This window comes from Lupinus angustifolius, chromosome LG14 (genome assembly GCF_001865875.1).
Source record: "Lupinus angustifolius cultivar Tanjil chromosome LG14, LupAngTanjil_v1.0, whole genome shotgun sequence".
NCBI classification, from domain to species: Eukaryota; Viridiplantae; Streptophyta; class Magnoliopsida; order Fabales; family Fabaceae; genus Lupinus; species Lupinus angustifolius.
Genome location: NC_032022.1, coordinates 13,667,092 through 13,690,429, shown reverse-complemented (window position 1 = coordinate 13,690,429; position 23,338 = coordinate 13,667,092). Strand labels below are relative to the sequence as shown.

At 31.2% G+C, this 23,338-nt stretch overlaps 3 protein-coding genes and 1 long non-coding RNA gene across 4 annotated transcripts; 1 reads left to right on the top strand and 3 right to left on the bottom strand.

Moving 5' to 3' along the window:
• On the bottom strand, positions 3,062–4,804 carry LOC109326261 (purine permease 1-like). The gene is made up of 2 exons (XM_019558967.1): positions 3,987–4,804; positions 3,062–3,547 (listed from the first exon to the last, which is right to left on the bottom strand). Exons 1-2 carry the CDS (start codon positions 4,722–4,724, stop codon positions 3,194–3,196), a joined length of 1,092 nt encoding a protein of 363 aa, XP_019414512.1. The 5' UTR covers positions 4,725–4,804; the 3' UTR covers positions 3,062–3,193.
• On the top strand, positions 10,198–14,717 carry LOC109327175 (protein DETOXIFICATION 27-like). Its single transcript, XM_019560243.1, has 8 exons — positions 10,198–10,512; positions 10,766–11,307; positions 11,689–11,775; positions 11,895–11,951; positions 13,450–13,688; positions 13,785–13,903; positions 14,291–14,377; positions 14,454–14,717. The coding sequence occupies exons 1-8, from the start codon at positions 10,237–10,239 to the stop codon at positions 14,490–14,492; spliced, it is 1,446 nt and encodes a 481-aa protein (XP_019415788.1). The 5' UTR covers positions 10,198–10,236; the 3' UTR covers positions 14,493–14,717.
• Positions 13,860–14,292, bottom strand: LOC109327177. The gene is made up of 3 exons (XR_002105324.1): positions 14,186–14,292; positions 14,024–14,048; positions 13,860–13,960 (listed from the first exon to the last, which is right to left on the bottom strand). It is a non-coding gene; the product is annotated as an uncharacterized LOC109327177 (long non-coding RNA).
• Positions 16,057–17,427, bottom strand: LOC109327176 (putative clathrin assembly protein At4g40080). Its single transcript, XM_019560244.1, has 2 exons — positions 16,275–17,427; positions 16,057–16,179 (listed from the first exon to the last, which is right to left on the bottom strand). Exon 1 carries the CDS (start codon positions 17,326–17,328, stop codon positions 16,294–16,296), a length of 1,035 nt encoding a protein of 344 aa, XP_019415789.1. The 5' UTR covers positions 17,329–17,427; the 3' UTR covers positions 16,057–16,179; positions 16,275–16,293.

Here is a 23,338-nt window from a genome sequence, read left to right as displayed (position 1 = left end):
GTGGATTAATTACTTTATTAAGTCTTGTGAAACTCACACCTATGTTTACCTAACCTAGACTCCATATCTATGGCAAGCATCTTAGACTTCTAAAAAGATAATAAAGAATTATGACCTAAGTCTAATAAGACACCACTTGAGTCTTCGACATGTTGATTGTTGAGCCATCTTCAAGCTTTAACTAATTTCTTGTCTTCATCAAAACATAAGGCAAATGTTGCTAATGCAATCCTTGACGCTTTGCACTCTCACTTACGAGGTCATACACTAACGAATGTTCTGATTTTTGTCGAACGAGAAAATATTATTGATTAAATTAAATAGTTTAATTTTGTATATTTACTTTTAAGTGAAATATTATTGTATTTTTTGCTATCACCAAGAATACAAATAATATTATTCAATCATCTTTAATATAATTAAGTGAGACTTAATTGTAATATTTCAAATATTTAAAACTAATAGTGAGTTTTGAAAACCAAAAACAAAAACATTATGCTAAATTAATGAGTTGTTAATTGACACTAAATGGATTGAAAGAGGTTTTGGTTTTATATATTACTAGCGTGTCACAGCCACTTCGTGTCTGTCGACCCGCATTCTTATTTTATAGTATTAAATATTTAATTTTTATGTATTTCATTTTAAAGAATTATATTACTTTTTATTGAGTATAGATAATATTATAATTTATGTAATAAAAATATATGATAATGAATTGTGATATTACTAAAACTTACATTAAAAATTGCATTGGTGATTTGATATTTTTTGTGTATGTAACTTACTCTAACTTCCATTAATATTTATTTTATTATGTGAAAAAAACATTATAGTAGTAGTTAATTAGAAGGGTAAAATAGACAAAAGAAAATTATACCATATGTATGCAATTATAAGATATTTTGACTTTATATATAGTATAGAAGTATAGATAAACAAAAAATTATGCTAAATTAATGAGTGGTTAATTCACACGGATTGAAGGAGGTTTTGGTTTTATATATTACTAGCGTGTTGAAAGACACTCCCGTGTCTGTCAACCCGCTTTTCTATTGTTTGGAATGTAATTGTTATTTAAATAATTGAATCACTTATAGTTAGATTTGTAGATAAAGTGTATAATTGAGGCGAAATTATTCAAATAAACTTATCATGATTGCACAAAGTAATAAATATTATAACGCAATTAATGATTTTTCTTTAATATGATGAAATTGAGAAAAAATCATATTTATAGAGCGTTGTTATTGAATATTGAAGTCGTAGAACATACTTAAAGAGTTAAATATCATTACAAAATATTTTTTGTTTCGTATGTAAAGAAAAAAATGTTGTGGTTACAAAATTAAGAAGAAGACACAATTAAGAAAATAACATGGGATATATAATAGTGATATTGACATTAGATTATATGGTCTTTTTGTAGAAAATAGAAAATATGTAAGGACAAAATAGGAAATTATAAATTACACCATGTGGGTGGTTACACCATGTTTTGGCTTTATAATAAGTATAAATATATGTACTATATATAAAGCCAAAACTTGAAATAACTTCCCTCATGGTGTAATTTTCATTTCCTATATTGTCCTTAATATTATTTAATTTTTACAAAAAAAACTATATAATCCTAAACAACTACCACCAATACATTAATTAATCACATATCTCACCTTAAATTAAACATTATCATAAACACAAAAAATATAATATAAAGTACACCGAACACAACAAATACATTTTAATTCAAAAAATAAAATATATAAAAATTGAATATGTAATATCACACAATATTCGCCGACAGACACGAAGTGCCTGTACACAACACTAGTAGATATAATGGTGATATTGACATTAGATTATATGGTCTTTTTGTAGAAAATAGAAAATATGTAAGGGCAAAATAGGAAATTATAAATTACACCATGGTGGGTGGTTACACCATGTTTTGACTTTATAATAAGTATAGAAGTATAGATATAGATATAGATATAATGGTGATATTGACATTAGATTATATGGTCTTTTTGTAGAAAATAGAAAATATGTAAGGGCAAAATATGAAATTATAAATTACACCATGATGGGTGATTACACCATGTTTTGACTTTATAATAAGTATAGATATAAACTAAAAACTCACATAACATACATGGCAAAAAAGTTACATAGACAATATACAAAGAATAATATTGCTTTCTGTCAATTCTTTCATTTTAGTTTTGTTTGAAATATTATAATTTTATTTTGAGTTGAATTTTTGCTCCAGAGACAAGTGTTGATACAACAATGATTGATCTCAGTATGAATACACATGTAGGACCTTCATACGTTTGAAAGAGATCAATAATTTGTCTGTTGTGCATATTAGGAACACGCTTACTAAACCTTCCGTTACAAATTCCCTTGAGCATATAACATATTCATTATGCTTTGTTAACTTACCTAAGGGAACAAGTTAGTTGGTGAGGTTTAAAATAGGGGTTTTCACAAGGAAATTGGGTAAAATCAACCAAGGAAATTTGACCTTCAACAAATAATTTATGATTAGGGTAATTAGTTAACTTTCAAAATGTGATTTGTCTTAGAAGAACCCAGACACATAATTGAATATGATTGATACCACATTTTTTTGTTTCATTCCCCAAGTGTTTGTTATACTTATTTAATTTTAATTGTTTGCTCATGATATTTCATCTCCATTCCCTTCAAATTCTAGTTTATATAATTATATTATGGTTGTAAACTAGACATTCACTTAAACGATATGATATTCTCATAAACTTGTGAAACACTAGATCTTTTTTTTAAAGGTTATTGGGTGAGTGCCTTACTTATTTGGTAGCTATTTATATATCAGATACACTTCATTATTATTGGACTTATGGCATCTTTTTGGGCAAAGATCTTTCGAGTAGTACGGAAGAGGAAAGTATCTCAAATGAGAGGAGTGTAATTCTATTGTCAAAATGTATGCTTGCATATGATTTTTATTTATTTTTATTTTAATAAACTTGTCACCACACATTTTATTAATAGTTTAATACTCACATTGATTGGACTATAGTAGAAAATGCAATCATGTATGGTTTGGTTAATACCAGTATTATTTATACTCACTATAAGTATATATGGGGATAGAGAAGCCATGCAGATTGAACTTTAATTAAACGCAGAAGTTATATTGCAATCATGGACTAGGAAAACTTGGATTTAGAGGATGCTCTATTTCTGGAATATGGGTCCTCTTCACTAACTTGGCTTGTTTAAACTCACCATAAAAGTAGGACCCAAAGCCCCAAAGAGAGAGTACAAGAGAAACCCCTTTCTCTACTTGAAAATTTTCTTTATAGAAAATAATTGCTAAGATTTCTATTATAGGCATCATCATAGCAGTAATAATACCAGACAGCAATGACGAGCCACAAATGGTGACCCCCATTGATCCCATGTAGTAAATTTGCCATACTATAGAAATTACTACTAGCACAACATAGTAATTAGCTTCTCCAAGCTCAAAATCTCTTGCTTCTACCGGAATTGCCTGCAAATTCAGACACCAAAAAACAAAATAGTTATTATTCAAATGTCTTTCAAGTAAATATTGTTAAATTTTCTTATGTTTTTTGTCCCTAGAAGTTAATCAAGTTTTTTTATTTAGTTTCTAATTTAATATTTATATTGGGTCTTTATATCTTTAAAAAAAATTGATTTTAGTCTCTAGTGGTAACATGTATGAGACTGATTGCGTTTGATATGTCATCCATTAAAAGACTATAACCAAATTCCTAATAACATATAACAATCAAAACTAGAGAAAAAAGTTACATGCACTATAATCAAAATCAGTTTATCTCTAAATATTAAAACATATTTAAGCATCGTTTGCTCATTATCATATATGTGTGTAAATACTGACCAAAAAATGCATAAAAAAGTGACCAAAAAGTATGTGTGTAAATAAATGAGAGAGAAAGATGAACCTTAAAGTCATTGCTTATGATTATGCCAAAGGTGCATGCTAGAGTAGCAAAAAAGCACACAATGAACTGAATCTCCAACATGAGTGAATAAGTTATAGCCTGGTTGTTTTTCCTGAACATTAACTCCATCATGGGAAATATAAACCCACCCACAGCTGCACACACTATTGTCATAACAAATCCCAACACATATTGCTTTGGAGACTCATGCTCAGGGAGATCCCCACGAGTGTGCAAACCCATAATACCTAATCCAATGCTAAGCAAAACAATAGCATTTACTGAATAAGCTGTGAACTTCTGTCTCACTAAGATGAAACTGAATATGGCAATGAAGACAAGTTGGGTGGCCATGACTAGAGTAGAAGTTGATACAGGAAGTGTAGCTACACCAGTGGAATAGAGATAACTGTTGAGCCCACTGAACATACCAATCATGGCAAAAGCAACAAACAAAGGTGGTTTAATCGAGAATATTTTCAGGTTTATTCTTTCTGATAAGTTGCGGTTGCGATTGCGGCTACGGTAGAAGTAAGAGATAGAGAGGGGAAGTAGTATGATAGGAAAGGTAGCAGTTTGGAGGAAACATGATAGCCAAATAAGATTTCCACCATGTAAGAAGTAGAGACGCGTTACGAGTGGACCACAAGAGAAGCCTATGGCTAGCATGATGCAATTTATTATCAGAAGTATTCTCTTCATTGTTTTATTTTGTTCTGCTTCCCTCCCATCTACCATGGCTTCTTACTTGAATTAGATACTACTCTTTTCCTTCTAAAAGGATAAAACTAAACAACCTTCAGAGATTATATATGTATATATAGTGTAACACTCGCAAATACCTAAAAAATCTCTTATAATGTGATGCTATATAACATGTGTAAAAGAATAAATAGGGACTTTTTTTACAAGTAATAAATAGTGACTTATTATTTTGAATTTAATTTTGAAACGTGAATTTTATTATATTGATAAGTGTTTGGCATATTTAGATTTACACATAGATTAAAATGTCAAATGTTCAATTCATTGGAGCTATAATTGATCAAAGCGATAATCACTGAAGCAAACGCTGTTAAATGTCTACTTTCTAACCAAGATATCTCCTAGACATTATATCAAACACATGACGAACATGTCCAACTCCACCACATTTAGAATAGATTTGTTAAATCACCAACGACTTCAACTACATTCAACTTTAACATATTCCAATATTATAAAATGAGATATGAGTAATGAGATCTTACGCAAATTGTTTACTCGTTCTCCTCCAATGTTCACCATGACCAAAAACCTAGAACACTATAGCTGTATAACTCCACAACAAATAAAGATCGCACTATTAGTGAAGAGAGAAATAAACGACCTAAAATAAGATAACGATTTACCTTATGCTTATGCTTGAAGAGAGAAACCAAAAATCGATAACTTCACCATAGCTGCATAACTTCACAACAAATAAATATCATAATATTAGTGAATAAATAAATAAATAAGTTAAAATAAGATAAGAATTTATCTTATGCTTGAAGAAGAGAACAACCAAAAATCGATAACTTGCTTAAAGAGATAAACTAAAAACAAAAGAGAAAAAATGTAACTTATGGAGAAAAAGAAAGGTAAGAGAAATAATAAACTCACTTATACGTATTATTGTGAGGTTTTGTTTTTGAATTTGAAAAGATTTTCGTTCACTAAAACAAGCGTTTAATATCAAATCCCAACGCATTTAATTTCATAGTTTAATTTTTATAATTTAACAATTATTTTTAAAACCTAGATGATCATAAACATCAAATCTTGTAAATACATACTCAACCTACTTCCTTAAGAATTAATACAAATCCACTTTGCTCTCTGAAGACAATATCATAGTAATTAACGGTTATTACTTGAATAATTAGAATTTAAGCTAACAATAGGATAAGCATTGCATTGGTTTGAAAATGAATAATGTCATATTATCATACTATATCTTCCGACTATTCCTCATAACTATAAGAAAGTGGCACATATCACATATAAACTAATCATTAATCATTAGTAAATAAAGTATCATTTTATGATATATATTACTTTTTTTATGGGTAGAAGCATGAATATGAGGATATATCATTTTCCTTTTTGAGAATTATTCAAAACTAGACATCACAGGTTTGTTACATTTTCCTTCAAAAGTTACTGCATCCACCATATCAGAAAATTGCTGCGTGCACTCCTTCAAAATTTGCTATGTTTCTCTTAGTCTACTTGCACTGGACGCTGGTAAGCCATATAAGACACCAAAATTTCAGCAGCTTCTCATTCTTCAAGAGTTGTACATGCTGCACAAAATATGTCAAGCCAATTGAAGCTAGAGCTATCTGAAACCCCAGCAAATACTTTTCTTGTTTGAATTTCTTATGCATTACATTTAGGGTATATGTTAGCAAAACTGATATAAATTTATAAAAATTAATGTATATATATATATATATATATATATATATATATATTCAACTATAATTTTCATACTTACAAAATAATTGTGTTTAATTAAGTAAAACAAATATTCCCATTAGGATGAGGATTCATTTTCCAGATCTAAATTAAATTTGATATGGTGGAGCCATTGGTGGGGACAACATTGAGTGTGATACTAACTAATAACCATATGAATATATGATGTCCAACAAGATTTTTAGATTTTGAATAAGGCCACTTTGACAAAATCGACCAATATTAATAGCCCTTGACTTATGGTGTTGAGAACATAATTTGAACGTGTTGGAGTTTTTGTATTTTTAATATATTATTCATATTTTAATTGTTATTGAGTTTTAATAAAGTAAATATAGATAAATGGTGGAAGGGTGATTGTGTAAAAAATTTATAATAACGGCACATACATATTAAAATCTATTTTGCAATGATGATAATGCATGAGATTTTAGTGTAAATTTTTTTATGTAATGATGCGATAATAGCATGTTATCAAAGTCTTTTTAAAACATATTTACATAACCTTAACATAATATTATGACATAGCATAAAAATGAAAGTTGGGCGTTTGAAATACAAGTTCAAACCCAATGGTTTTAGAAAATGATCTTCTTAAAAAGAGAATATAATAAAATATCGAACTGCTAAAACGGAGGATTGGTATCTAAGTTGCTTTGAACAAAATTGGCATTTTATACTGTTTAATGGCTGGATGCGTTGGAGCAGGGACAATACTTAGTTACTTACTTTCATGTAAAATTGGTCATATTCCTTGTAAAAAAAATGACCCAAAATATCTAAGCATTTGACTTGGGAGTCAGTTCTTGTTGCTTCATGCTAACATTGGGGAAAAGTTAAAGTGGATAGTATAGTTTGACTACACTATCTTATGTTTGGTATATATATATATATATATATATGTTTCAAAATATTTATGGAAGTAATGTAGTTTTTAAGGAACTCGTAGGTGAGATCCACAAGTTTGTGGAAGTCGTGAACCAGCAAGGCGATTTCCATGTGATCTCGTGCATCTGAGGCACGAGACTCTTACACGTTTTCCATGCACGAGTTCCACTTTTTTTAGAAGTCGTGTTCCTTAAACACGATTTTCATGTTAATTAAATTAATAACAAAAATTATCTCTAACGTAGCGGTTCTTGGTTGACATGGTAACTCAGAGGTCTATGATTCAACACTCACTCATTGCTTATTTTTTTGTTTTTTATAACTTTGACATATATTATTTGTACTAGGACTCTAAAATAACATGGTTAGATTGCATTATATTCATTACATAATTGTTTAAAACAATATAAAATAAAAATGTAAAAACGTGTATAAGGAACACGACTTCTAAAAAAAAGTGGAACTCGTGCATGGGAAACACGACTTCAAACATGTAAGAGCCTTGTGGCTCAGATTCACGAGATCACATGGAAGTCGCATTACTAGTTCATGACTTCCCCAAACTCGTGGATCTTATGCACAAGTTCCCTAAAAACTACACTATTTCTGTAAATATTTTGAAACATATATCAAATGTATAATAGTGTAGTCAAGGAAAAATTACGTGGATAGTGTAGTCAAACTACACTATCACACGTTTGGTATATGTTTCAAAATATTTATAGAAGTAGTGTATTTTTTAGGGAACTCGTGGATGTGATCCACGACTTTGGGGAAGTCGTGGATGAGATCCACGACTTTGGGGGAAGTCGTGGATCAGGAATGCGACTTCCCTAACATATTCTCTCTCCTCCATGGAAGTCGTGTTTCCCATCCACGACTTTCACTTTTTTTAAGTCGTGTACCATAAACATGATTTTCATTGTATATAAATAATAAGAATATGCTTTAGCCTAGTGGTTTTTGGATTATATGACAACCTAGAGGTTCATGATTCAACACCTATTTATTGCTTATTTTTTTATAACTTTGACATATATTATTTGTAAGAACTCTAATACATTATGGTTATATTCATAAGAATGGGTGTTGAACCGTAGACCTCTAGGTTCTCATAAGAATGAAAAACCACTAGACTACATAGTATTTTTATTATCAATATACAATGAAAATCGTATTTAGGGGATATGACTTCTAAAAAAAATGAAAGTCGTGGATAGGAAACACGACTTCCATGGAGGAGAGAGAATATGTCAGGGAAGCCGTGGATCCCATCCACGACTTCCCTAAAAACTACACTAATTCCGTGAATATTTTGAAACATATACTAAATGTGTAATAGTGTAGTTTAACTACACTATACACGTAGCTTTTCTGTGTAGTAAAACTACACTATCCACGTAAATTTTCCTTAAACACAATTTCCTTAAACATTTCATGCTTCTTTCCCGACATCACTTATTTCTTTAATATCTGTTTACGAGTTGATTTTTAGATAGGAAGAAAATGAAAAGTAAAACTTGAAAGTCTTAGAATATTTTATGGTTCTGAAATATTTCCTTTCCATTTTTTTGCCTTCCAAAAATTAACTTGTAAATAGACCTTAAAGTGTTACTAAACACAGATTCTAAAAGGAATTAAAAACTCTACTTGTCATTGGATAATAACATAACGCTACAAAGCTAAGTCCTAACTGATAATGTACCTCAAGTTAAGTCATGTTTTAGAGCAAATTTAACAAACAACTCAGCCAACGCATTACACCAGTAAATTCTGAAAACCAAGAAGCATATTAACCGATATCTTTGTGGATTACAGTCCCTTAGTTCTTCATTGATGCATGCATAGACCTGACATACGCATCTCCTTTCAGATTGATATTTATTGAGACCCATATCTCAAACAAATTCTACTCCTTCTCTGGCAGTTATCTACTCTGCTTGATGTGCATGTGGCCATTTGAAAAGGCCCTACATTCAGGTTACCTAAATATAAAATTAAAATATTTTTACAATTATTTGTTATTATATAGGGAACCTTTCCATTACTTTTAGAGGGTGAAACTGAAACACATGGACATTGATCATATGTTTTTAAGAATGTATTATTTTCTATCTAGGGTTAATCACATATTATTATTAAATAATAGAATTTATTTTAAAAAGTAACATTATAATTTATAGGTAATCCCTTTCTCAAGAAAGTTGATAAAACTGAGCCCCTCTTTTCAATGACAAAAATATGATTTTATGATAAATAAAAAGATAAAAGTGTTATTACATATTAATTTTTATGTATTGTTGTGTGACATTTGTCTCTCTATTAATGGAGATGATCTTTACTCCACATGGAAAGGGATTCTATCTAGTACTGGAGAGTCCAGTGCTAGATATGATGACATGTGACAAAAAAAATCTTTTCAACGGTCATGATTTCATATTATTTTTGAATAAAAAATAAATAAATAAAGTTTAAACTCAAACCACAAGCTCATTAGTTTCTCAAGGACTTACTTATATAAAAATATATGGAGACTATTTTTTTATACAATTCATAACATAGAATACCATCTCTTAATTGAAGTATATTTTCTCATCAAAAGATTAAGGAATGATAGTGATTTTTATTTTCATATGATTATTAAATGGGGTAAAATTGGTTTTTTACTAACCTTAAGAATATAAAAACAACAATATGGTAGATCTCTAGGATGACGAGGTTCAATTTCTATGAGTTAAACCTCAAAAATAATTAGTTTGGATACCATAGTATAAAAAACTTTCAAAATATAAAAGAAACTTTTTTCGAACACATAAAAAACCTTACACTACAATCACATGGAATAGAAGTTCTGGGTATAATGAACGAAACAGAGCATCCTCTGCTTCAGTCAACCCTTCCAAAAGAGCAGCACCAACATCAATTGCAAGTATCAAACAATGACTCTCTAATCCAACAAACATGTTTGGAATCAAAGAAACTATGGCAAATAGCTGCTCCTTCTATCTTTAGCCGCCTCACCATGTTCTCCATCACCGTTGTCACTCAATCATTCGCCGGCCACCTCAGCAACCTCGACCTCGCCGCCATCACCACCGCCTGCACCGTCATCATTTCCATCTCTTTCGGCTTCTTGGTTAATCTCAACCCTTTTCCAAATTGAGATATTCTATTCTACTTACATCTGCGGTAACAAAAAGTGTGTCACTTTCATCTTACATGCTTTGACTGACCAGAAAAATAATTAATTATTAAATTTTTAAGTTAAAAACATTTTCTTCGATTAATCAGAATAAGTGATATGAAGTGTTCCTCACATGTATACTTAATATTACGTTTTCAGTTTTGTTTTCTGAATTTCAAACACATTGAGTTTCTTTTGATTCTAGCTAGGTATGGCTAGTGCACTTGAAACTCTTTGTGGCCAAGCTTATGGTGCCAAAAAGTACCACATGATGGGAATTTATTTGCAACGTTCTTGGGTAGTTCTGTTCCTATCTTCCATTGTGTTGCTTCCCATGTTTGTTTTCGCCACGCCCATATTGAAGTTCATTGGACAACCTGATACGGTGGCCGAACGAACGGGTTTGGTGGCGGTTTGGTTGATCCCTTTTCACTTGAGTTTCCCATTTCAGTTCACTTTGCAAAGGTTCTTGCAGTGCCAGCTAAAGACAAGTGTCATAGCTTGGGTTTCAGGGGTTTCTCTTCTGATCCATGTGTTATTAAGTTGGGTTTTTGTTTGGAAGATGAATATTGGGATTGCTGGAACTTCTCTTACTATTGGTTTTTCGTGGTGGTTGTCTGTTGTGGGAATGCTTGGGTACACCCTTTTTGGTGGATGTCCTAATTCATGGAATGGTTTCTCTTCTGAAGCTTTTGTTGATCTTTGGGAATTTTTCAAACTCTCTGTGGCTTCTGGGATCATGCTTGCGTTAGTATTCTTTATCTCCCTTGATTTTAATTATAAATACTAGTACCTTACCTTTGAGGTTTATGTGATTGTTATTAGTTTCTTACGGAACTTATCATTTTTAGTGTATTGATACTGAATCTAGGGAGCTATATTACTGGTGGATTATAATTTCAAGCACTATTTTGACTAATGCTTACAATTTCAAAAGGAAAATGATAATCTCCTAAAACCAAGATAGTTACAAACTTACAATCTTGTAAAAAATAATAATGTGAAAAGTAATGAAGCGTGTGAATCACGTACTGTGTTAACTATGCGAAGGACTAATATGGCAAGTGCTTTTAAATTCAGCAACTAACATGATTGTTTAGTCTAAAGGGTGATAATATGACATTGCAGGTTAGAGAACTTCTATTATAGAATGTTGCTTATAGTATCTGGGTATATGCCAAACTCTGAGGTTGCAATTGATGCTCTATCCGTTTGGTAAATTCCTATTTTATTAACATTTTGTGCAATAATAATATTTGTTGTGATCATATCTTTCACTTTTGTTTTCATTTATCAGGTTTTTTCTTCTTCTGAGTCTTAGCCTTATGTTGCAGTGTGACTATTTATGGTTGGGAATCCATGATACCGCTTGGATTTTTAGCTGCTACCGGGTATGTAGTGTTTTAAATTTCTGGTTCTTCCTCTCTCTAAACATGACAATTACAGATTGATAGTAAAGAGAAAACTTTAACTAGATTTAAAAATTATTTTGTTTAGAGTATGGTAAGGTTGGGGCATAATGAGTTGCAAAAGTTGAATAGTGAGCACTCCCAAAGAGTAGCACTTATTATTCTCGGAACTACTCTTTAAATGATTCAAGGTTCAGAAGCGGAACCGAGTGAGGCCATGTAAAATCACCTATGTTAGTCGTTGGTTGATTCTACAAGACAGACTGATAATATCTTCAATTATACTTTGCTCCATGAGAGTGTTATCCCCTTCCTTATGATTGTAAATAGCACTAATGGTGACACGGAACCTGGTGGTATCTTTGAATCCTTGAATCTGGTTTATTTTCAGTCTTATTCTGCTATAGCTTATACTTGGTTGCAGATATGTGTTTTGTTGCATTATAGTATAGTCAGATAGTTGTTCACCTCTTTTAACACAAAGGTTGTCACTGTTGCTTAAATTTAGTAAGGTGAATCATGAGGTCTCGGTTAACAGCATTTATCATTTAATTTTGAACATGAATTTTATGGAGTAGCATTGCTTACCTCCCGGAAGTTTATGGAGGGCATGTTAATTCTGTTCCTTTAAATATTTTTTAAGCTTTTGAATTATGTTAGAATTTCCCAAAACTTTCAGCAACTTCGTCAGTTCTTAAATATGTAACCTACAGTAGACTAATCAGAAGACATGCACCAGATGATTAATCTCTTGGAGATCATCATCCATAACAATTAACAAGTGTATAAATAACCTTTTGCTGAAAGCCTGAAAACTATGAAGCATGTTCATGTTTGAGAAGTCATATATGTCCCCTACTCCCCGGATAGCACCTCTAGAAAAATAAGCTGATATTGATAGGCTGAGGATGACAGTGACTCTCCCAAGTGTAGTTATTTAAACATTTCTGGAATAATTTTAGAAGTATTTTAGGATTTTATAAGCTTCAGAAAGTTTACAACATTGGCAGTTCATACTTCATAGGTAGAAACTATTCTTGAAGACTAAACTTCTTCAGAAGATTTATAAGCTTTTAGTTCATCTGTGATGCAGCATCAGCATGTTTTAGCAGAGCTGGTTTTGTGATTTAGGAGGTTCTAAATGCGTATAACTTTGTATCTTGTTTAGAACATGAACTAATTCTCCTGAAAGCCTAATACATGTAGCTTAATGTTATGTCAGAAATCAAGGCTCTTAAAAGCTTAAGCTGTCATGTAAAAGCTTATGCATAGTTTTATTGCATCTCTAACATAACCAACTAGTGTCAGCAATTCAGCAAATAATATCAAACATGACTTCCTTATTATTATTATGTTTAGGGAAATAGTCTTAAAGCAAAAACCCCACTATTAAATGTTAAAAGGAACTCTGCTTCAGTAGAAATTAGAAAACCAACTAATTTCCCCCTCTCTGTTAGTAATTTAGCCATCTTAAACTCAGGGTGCGAATAGCAAACGAGCTTGGCGCAGGCAATGCGAAAGGGGCAAAATTTGCAACCCTTGTTGCAGTGGCAAATACCGTGCTGGTTGGATTTATATTCTGGTTGATAATTATGGTCTTCAATGAGAAGCTTGCTTTGATCTTTACCTCGAGCTCGTCTGTTATCCAAATGGTCAATGAACTGGCCATCTTGTTAGCTTTTACCATTCTTCTTAATTGCATTCAACCAGTTCTTTCAGGTGTGTATCTAATATAGTACTTCAAAATAATCACTCAGTTTTCAGAAAATACAGTTTCTGATTTTTGCCCCTACTGTGGTATCTGCTGGTTTTCAGGTGTAGCAGTTGGATCGGGTCGACAAGCCATAGTAGCTTATATAAACATCGGTAGTTACTATGCGGTTGGAATGCCTCTTGGGTTTTTCTTAGGCTGGTTGCTACCTTCAAGTATTGTTGTAAGTGTATCTATACAGCTGCAAGACACAACTTAGTATTCCGGTCTTGGTTAGGTACTTTGGTTATAACAATTTTACTTTTGCATAGGCCAATTATTAACATGGATGATGTGATTAGACTAACCTTGCTACTAAAACAGGATTTCTTAGCTTTTGGTAGTCATACTATAATAGGATAGAACAATACATGAGTTATCTATGTTTGCTTTATGGTATACACAGAACAAATTAAGACAAAAGAATGAAAAGCATAAGATTTTAGTCTAATGAAAGGACTAGGACCAAAGAGAATAATTTGTTCCATTGTTATTTATCTAATGAAATGCTTCTCTAAATTCCTATGCTATTTTTAGACTGTGATGATTTTTGTTGGAAAATATTTGTCAGGGAATGTGGACTGGAATGATGAGTGGAACAATAGTTCAAACATTGATATTGGTAATTATTACAATGAGATATGATTGGGGAAAAGAGGTAAGCTTACCAACAATTGTTTTTGTTTCACTTTAACCAAATTTGTAGTAAGCCATGTAGTTCCTTTGTCATGTAGGTAAGGAAAGTTCAGATTCTTATCAAGCATGCACATTGAAACATCTCTTTCCCCTTCTCTTTCTTCGAACAACTCTATCTATAGTGTATGGTAATTGGTAAAGACACTTTATTGATAAAGAAAAAATCCAAAATGATGAATGCTACTTCTTTAAAGGGATTAACCTCGATGATCAAAAGAGATTCACCTTTTTGACTCAACAAAAACCAGGTTCGGCACTTAATAGCGATCGTATATTGTGGTTCCCCACAACATTTAATTTTTAATTTGGGTGTTCACATATTATGAAACTTGAAGAATCCATTTTAGCACCCCAGTTTCTTACATTAAATTATAAAGTACTAACCACAAGAACATGACGCTATTAAGTATTTATAATGAATGCGGAAAAAGCATGTATGTTTCATCCAATAGAATAATTAAAAATTTCGATGTGTCAAAATTTTATTGAATGGAATAAGTTTAAGATAGTTGATGTACATTCATTTATAATGAATCGAGATCATATATCATTAATGTTATTTTATTCTATGTTTTGAACCGGTAAGATATTATCACATAAATAAAAAAATAAAAATAAAAAAGTAATATTTTTATATTAATTATTAAAATTTGATTAACATGAGAGAAGGAACTCATTGCATCATTCACCATGTACACCTTCTTGGTTGGCTTCAACTTCAGACTCCTCTTAAGTCAAATCCGATATAATAATAAACCATTCAAAAAAATCCGTATCTTGATTTGTTTCTAATCTTTTCTTATCCATTCAAATATAAGAGTAAAAAATGTTTTATAAACCATAAATTTGAGCAACTTTTAAGATAACTGTAACTTTTATAGTTCATGATAATACATATTATATTATGATTTATATTGATCAAACTTATGACTTATCCGGTTTATAGAAAAATGAAACTTATGACTTATCCATCACTTACCTCGAGGATGAGCTAATATGTGCTCGAGTGTAATTGCCTGAATAAAGAATAGTTGTTGTTCTAGAAAAATTCCCACGAAATCTTTTCTATAAAAAAAGATGAATAATTAACATTATATTGAAGAAATTTAGCTACCCACTAAGGTAATCCCAGCACCCTTTCAAATTAATTTTTCTTCGGATTATTTGGTTGACTTCATCTTATGTTTGAAAATGGAGTATTTGAATAATTAAAAAGTTCATATTTTAAGTCTTCTAACAAAAACTTTGCATTAAATGCTGCTTAACAATTGCTATCGAGACAATAATTTACAAAAAAACAATAAAGGATGTTGTTAATCAATGTCCAAAAAACCACATTAAGGAAAGCAGAACGTGCATTGAAAAAAACTAAGTAACAATACTAGTGATTACATTAACTTCATCATTTCCACATAAACTTTTCTCTCTTATTTGTCTAACCAAATCCTAAAACCACACCTATGTGATTTGAGTGAGAATCATCTCTAATACTTAGAGAAGAAAGTATTGTGAAAAATCAAAAGTAAAATAAAATACAATAACAAATGAATCATTTTATTTACAATGATATAACATTTTTATCTCTAAAATTAGAAACAAAAACATAACTTCACTCTGCTGTTTCTTTCTGGTAAAATAAAGAAGACGAAATGGTCAAAAGCTCTCTCCTTTATTTCTTATCTTTTGTACACGTAGAGATATATGTCTATGTTTCCACTTTAATCATGAAGCAACCTACTACTTCCAACTCGAAGGTGCAGATTCCTATAAAATAATATCACAAAATTTATATTAATATAAAAGGAATAATTCAATATTAGAACACTGACTAAAAAATGTCACCATTGAAAAATTCTTACGAATAAGACATTGCCATCTTTATCTTCCCGTTGCAAAACTTAACGGTGGGACCAGAACGATTTGCCCCGGCTCAAGAAACGGGTTAGTGGACCGAGTCAACTCGGTGTTTTTCGAAGTCACCACCGTGAGCCACTTTTCTTCTATCTCCTTCTTCATATCTAACCCTTTCATCTTAATTTCCTTAACCAAATCCCAAAACCCATTATACTTAATCTTATTCACAAACAAAACCACCAACTTTTCTTTACTCTCTTCCAATCTTTGCAAATACCCAACCAACTCGTTCAATTCTCCAACATCTAAATTCTCTATTCTCTTCCCAAGTTCTTGAACTCGAAATAAAATCTCACGCTGAACGCTTCTATAATCTTCACGCACTAATTTCACTACTTCATAAACCAAATCCTTTCTTTGAAGATGCAACGATTCAGGGACACGGCTAACTTGTTCAACAAATAGAATAAGAGCTTCTATTTTATATAACAAATCAGCATTCGATAATCTGAAAAATGAAGCCTTTCTTTCTTGGGTATGATCTTGTTCGTTCAAAGAAAGGTGTAGATAATAACCCAAGATTCTTGAAACCGTTAAACATTGTTCTATAACAACGGCATACCAACGAACCCAAGAACCGAGTTCAACCGATTCAACGTCCGAGTCATCACGAAACGTTGAAAGATTAAGAAAGTTATGGCCACCGTAAGAAGGGTAATAAGAAAGTTGATCCTTTAGCGTAATGGGTCCTTTAACAACAACGTTGTGGAGGGTGAAGAGGCATTTCATCGCAACAGTGGCGTTGCGCGTGCGGTGAAGACGTTCCATGAGCGCGTCGATGCATGCACGTGGGAATTGCTGGTGTTGGCCGCGGCCGACGTTGAGGACGGCGGCGATTGTTGACTCAGAGGGAGTGGCGGCGAGGGTGTGGGTGGTGGCGCGGATGACGTGGACATGGATGGAAGACACGTGGCGGTTGAAGGATAATGTTGCAGCGAAGAGTGAAGCTTTGTCTTTGAGTTTATTAGCGAAATTTCTTACCCTCTTTCGTTGGGACATCGCAGGAACAATGTTAAGATATATGGAACGGTGGGAAGAGTTTAGAAGAAGAATATAAAGGGCAACGAATTCAGTTGAATTTTTTTTCTTTTTTATCTTTTCTTTCTGTTGTATATATTTTTTTTGGCAGCAAAATAGATCACTCACTAACACGTTATCATTTCTTTATCGAGAGTTAGGTAAAGATGTTTTATCCTGTAATGAATTTGAATTATTTATGATTTCTTTTTCTCGTATTACGAAGGAGGAAGATTGAGATAAATATTATAAAATATAAAGTAAACAATAATATAGTAAATTAATTTATTCTTTTATATACAATAAATAATATTTTTGTCATAAAAAATACATGTAAAATCAAGTATTTATTTCTCCATTAATGAAGAGGATATTGTCAATGATATCTTATCATCTTATTAATAAGGAATTATTCTGTAAAATGTATGGTTACTTCTCTTAACAAATATCGATTTAAGAATCGAATTTTTATCAGTTTACTTTGTTAGATATCTAGTGGAATTTTGTAGTAATAGATAATAAGTTGTTAATAATTGAATTATTAGCATTTAAAAACATATAAGTTGATGTGGAAAATGTTCACACAATCAAATCAGGGCATGTGAAATTAAATAAAAAGTCAAAAGTATGATTTAAAAGTTATATCAATGTTTTCCATTCAAACTTAAAAATCGTGATCAAAACAAAAATGGAAAATAAAGTTGGAGACTAAAGCAAAAAGATATAGGAAAGAATTTTAAATCCACTGATAGCATAAATATATTTATATGGACAATCTATAAAGAAAAAATTTAATATTGCAGCATGAGCATCAACCTCTATATATTCTTAATTGGCTTGATTCTAAGCAGTAAGCAATATTTGGTCTTTACATATCATTAATCATTGTCATTTGAATCCTTTTTCAGACAATATAAAATGGCATGTATATTAAACGCATAAGATTTCTTTCTAGTTGTGATATTGCATACACATATATCACATGGAATTAGAGCATCTCTAATACTACAAATATTCAAATAAACGATTTTGTTTACAAGAGAGTACCTCGACATTCCAAATAATATTGTTTTCCTTATAATAACCAATATTAAACCCTGTTGATTCTATATGCGCCATATGAAATCCAATGCAGGGACAGAACTAAAAATGAGAAATTTAATGCATGTTAAGTAAAATTCGTAATAATTAATGTAAATAATTATTTAACTTATTGGATTTTGTGAGAATCATTGTTATGATTCCATTAAATGAATTTCAAAGCTTAATAAGCTGGATTTATACAAGATGAAAACTACTTAAAAGTACCCGTTATCAAATCGATCAGAGTACTGATATAGTGATACAGAAGTTTAGTAATTAAACTGCATGTCGGTTAAACTGGACATACCTACTTATATTTATATATATAAACCTACTCAAAATTCACATAAACAAATAATTTTAAGTCTTTAACAAATTCAAAGTCTAAATTACAAAACATATATCAATCCCAAAATATCAGTTGATAAATGCAAAATATAAATAAATAACACAAGTTCACAACTCACTCTACAAAACAAATAAATTTGGAGTTTTAACATTTAACACCAAAGAGTCAAAGTTGTCTCATATTGATATTATATTTTTGCACCAAATCCTATTTTAAGACACTACTCCGAGATTACACAAATGTCACTGAGATTACACACAAATGTTAGGAACCAAAATGTGTAATCTAAGTATGCATTGGAAGCATGTGCCTTAAAATGTTGAAGAATGGTTGGAAAGATGAGTTACCATGTAATGGGTTTTTAAGTTTTTTTTTCAAAAAAAAAATATATGTGTATAAACATGCCGATTTAGTCAAACACCGGCTGGTTCACCGGTTTTGACTAGTTTTTGACCAATTTTGATATTTAGCTAGTTCAACATCTGTACCGTACCGGTTAGGGATTCGATTCACAGGTTTTCTGGTTCAACCGACCGGTACGGTATAGTTTTTACATCATTGAAACTACTTGCCAAAAATAGTAGTAATTGTTTTGTTAGTTACTAACTAACTTTTCAAAGGAAAAGAAAGAGGAAAAATAATTGCTATTCTACATACACTTTATCACTTTTGTTGTACCCATATATATCAATAATTAAAATCATCATCTAATATAACTTAATGAAAACATGAAATATTTTAATTTATTTGCAAGGATGAATATACAAAAAATGATGTACTTCATTTTAGCAATTGAAATAATAATAAGAAATTTGGAAGGAAAAATATATCATTTAAATAGTTTATATAAAAATTACAACATGAACACTTATTTAACTTTAAATGGAGAGTAGTGGTGGTAAAAAAACTAGAGAAAAGGAGTATGGGGAGTGAAAGTATAATATATTTTTTACGATGTTATTGTATCGCTCATCGTTCATATTTAGTCATTATATTGATTCTTATGTAAGAAATGATTCTTGTGACATAAAGGGATATACTATTTCCTTGTTTGATTGACATAACTATTGAATGAAGAGTTATCAAGGAAATAGTAAGACTCTTGGGAAAGAGTCTATCTATAGTGTTTGATGGAAGTACTATACTCATTAGAAAAAGGACTTGAAACATTGTCGCTATCTTTGCCCAAAAAGTTTGTCTTTATCAGCCATCAATAAAGGAAGAGCGTAGAAAGGAAGGGAAAGAGATAGAAGAGTTCCTCTATTGACGAAGAACAACACAACATCCAAGGATCAAAGGATCGTGTCACCATGGATAGAAGTAATCTATTATCATTCTTACTATGTGAAAACTATGAATTCTTAAGATCCATTTACACATGGTTTCCATGATATAACTTACATCTTAACCAAAAATAATACAAATCAAATATGGATAATTTATTGACTGCGTATAAATCTGTACACTTGCAATGCATAAATGTTAAACTCAAAAAAATTAAGGACTAAAAATATATCATGTAAATAATATATAATCAACATTTATTATTACTATGTATTTTCAAATTTATTCATCAATTTATGTTAATTTTTGTTATGTATTTTGAAACTAATGGTTTTCAACTGTACTTTTTCAAAAAGTATTGGGAAACTGTAGGGATTGATATGTGGAAGATGATTAAGAAAACTTCAAGGATTAGTTTTGTGGATACATGCCTTTTGAAAGTTCTTGTAATTCTAATTCCTAAACTAAATCATTTAAGAGCTTGCAAAGATCTCATACCTATTAGCTTGTGCAATGTTACGTACAAGCTAATTTCCAATGTTTTGGTGAATAAATTAAGGCCCTATCTCTTCATGATCTTGTTGAACTTTTAAAGAGTAGTTTTATCCTAGGGAGAGTTACTAAATATAATGATATTATCGCTCAAGAGGTTATACACTATATCCACAAGTCCAAGCAAAAAAGAGTATCATGACCTTTAAAATTGATTATGTGGTGTATCAAATCTGGGAGTATGTCTATACTTTGAAATGACTCGTGGTTGAAAAGCTTTAGGTCGACTAAAGCTCTACGTCAGGGTGACCCAATGTCCCCTTATCTGTTTGTTCTCTATATGTTAAAATTAACACTTCTCATTCAACAAAAAGTAGATTTTAACATCTAGGAACCTCTAAGACTTTCAAGATGATGACCACATATTTCTCACTTGTTGTTCGCTGATGATGTCTTATTATTTTGTAAAGCCTTAAATACACATGTTGGATTACTCACGTCTACTCTAGAGGAGTTTTGTCAAGTTCAAGTATGAAAGTTAATGTGTGAAAATCTAATCTCATGTGTTCCAAGAATGTGTCTCATGGTAGAATCTCTACTTTTATGAACATATGTGGCATGTATTCAGTTTCAAGACTGAGAAACTATTTGGGATTTCACTTGTACAAGGAATGATTTATAGATGTGATTTCAACCCTTTGATTGAGAAGATTCAAATGAAGTTGGCAACTTGGAAGTTAAGCCTCCTGAATAAAGCTGACAAGTTATGTTTGATGAAATCTATGCTTACTGTCATACTCACATATGTAATGCAAAGTAGGGTTGACAATGAACCGAACCAACTCGGTATTCGTTCGAAATTCGACTCATTATTTAGCTCGATAAACTTGATTCATGAACCAAATGAGCGAACTTGAGCTAGAAATTGAGCTCGTTAAATAAACGAGTCGAACTTGAGTTGGATACAGTTCGACTCGTTAGGTTCATGAGTTGGCTCGATATATAAACATATATATATATATATATATATATTTATATAAACTAATTTTTATGTTTATTATGACTCATATATTTTTTTTATATTTATTTTTATTATATATATATATATATATAAACAAGGTTATATTTATATATGTAAAATTTTTTGTAGTATTTTTTAAAAATTAATTAACTATTTAAGTTGTCTAAATGAACCAATTCGAACTGAGCCGAACAGTTCGCGAACTTTAATCAAGCCGAACTCGAGCTCAACAAATAACTCGTATCGAACTCGAGTCGAGTTTCGAGCTGGACCAATCCTTATCGAGCTGAACCGAACTGAACTCTGGTTCGACTCGGTTTGGCTCGTTTCTAGCCCTAATGCAAAGTATGTGACTCCCTTAGAGCATGTGTTGAGATTGATCATATGCCCATAATTTTTTTTATAGAGTGGCGTAGTAATGAAAAAAATGGATGACTTGGGATTCGAGATTCTTGCATAACCAATACTTATCTTCCTAGAAAATGAAATTGGAGTATGATTCATATAGTGACACAATGTGCTGCAAAGTCTTGAGAGCTAAGTACTTAAACAATGATTCCATATTGTTCGCTCTTAATAAACCTTGTGCATCTAACATCTGAAAGTATATCAGGAAAGTTACTTGTATGACAAGGGATAGGCAAACATCGCACTTCGGTGGATAATGTACATATTTTAGATACTATGATGTGAGTGAAAGATCTTTGGAAGGATGACTCTTGGAACCCATCTCTTTTAACAACAGTCTCCCAACTATGATCAAAGATATTCTTGCCAATATTCTAGTGTCGACATTCACAAATCATGATGAAAACTATTAGATTTGGGAGAATCATGTAACTAGGAATTACACATCTAAGTAAGGTTATTGGTGGATGAAGTCTTCTAATGATGGTGATAGCTTGGTACCTTTCTAGCGTTAGTTGTGGAAGCTTTAGATCCCAGAAAAAGTTAAGTTTTTTTTGTTGACTTTTAGCTCATGAATCCCTTCCTACAAACCTACTTACGTACACTAGAAATATGGCTCGTTCATATTTTGTCTTCGTTATAATAATATTGTGGAAAATATATATCATGCATATTTTTCGAGATAGTGAGGAATCTACATTGCTTTGGCATCAGCTGGGTTTTAACCGTTAGAACTTGTGGGAGAATAACTCACTCAATTTCTTGTTGATGGAGATCTCTATACCACCTTATAAGGACCTATTTCTAGCAAGTATTTGGTGGGCATAATGGTGGATGAACAAAATCATTTTTGGGATAGTTTCAAGGATTTGGGCTATGTTCCAAAGAATGTGTATCACAATATTAATGATTGGAGCCAAATGAATTGTTTTTTCTACAAAAGACTTTCATTCTAAAGTTTATTGGTGTAAGCCAATTAATGGACTTCTGAAACTCAATGTAGATGGTAGGTGTTATGTGGGTAAAAACTTGATTAGGGGTGGCAGAATGATTCAAGGCATGATGAACATTGGATTTCTGGATTCTCGATCTTCATTTTATCTAAGGATTTGCATATTTATATTCATGATCTTCAAATGGTATACATAACATTTACACATTAATGCTTAAAGAAGATTGAGATGTCCAACTAAGACATGTCTTGAGGGAATGAATATAGTGACATACTTTCTCTCAAAGCTTAAAATAAGTAAACATGATGGTGTGCATGTCTGGTACACAACACCTAACAATAGATGTTTATATTAAAATTTGTACCACAAAAAATGCTACCTATAAGCTATATTAAGATATAT

What these genes read in the sequence shown, in the direction of transcription:
- LOC109327175 (XM_019560243.1), top strand. Translation starts at nt 10,237, where the DNA reads ATGAACGAAACAGAGCATCCTCTGCTTCAGTCAACCCTTCCAAAAGAG. An exon ending in CCATCTCTTTCGGCTTCTTG is followed by an intron (nt 10,513 to 10,765) that starts GTTAATCTCAAC and finishes TTTTGATTCTAG; the next exon opens with CTAGGTATGGCTAGTGCACT. An exon ending in GATATGATTGGGGAAAAGAG is followed by an intron (nt 14,378 to 14,453) that starts GTAAGCTTACCA and finishes TTTGTCATGTAG; the next exon opens with GTAAGGAAAGTTCAGATTCT.
- LOC109326261 (XM_019558967.1), bottom strand. Translation starts at nt 4,724, where the DNA reads ATGGTAGATGGGAGGGAAGCAGAACAAAATAAAACAATGAAGAGAATA. An exon ending in TCATAAGCAATGACTTTAAG is followed by an intron (nt 3,548 to 3,986) that starts GTTCATCTTTCT and finishes CTGAATTTGCAG; the next exon opens with GCAATTCCGGTAGAAGCAAG.
- LOC109327176 (XM_019560244.1), bottom strand. Translation starts at nt 17,328, where the DNA reads ATGTCCCAACGAAAGAGGGTAAGAAATTTCGCTAATAAACTCAAAGAC.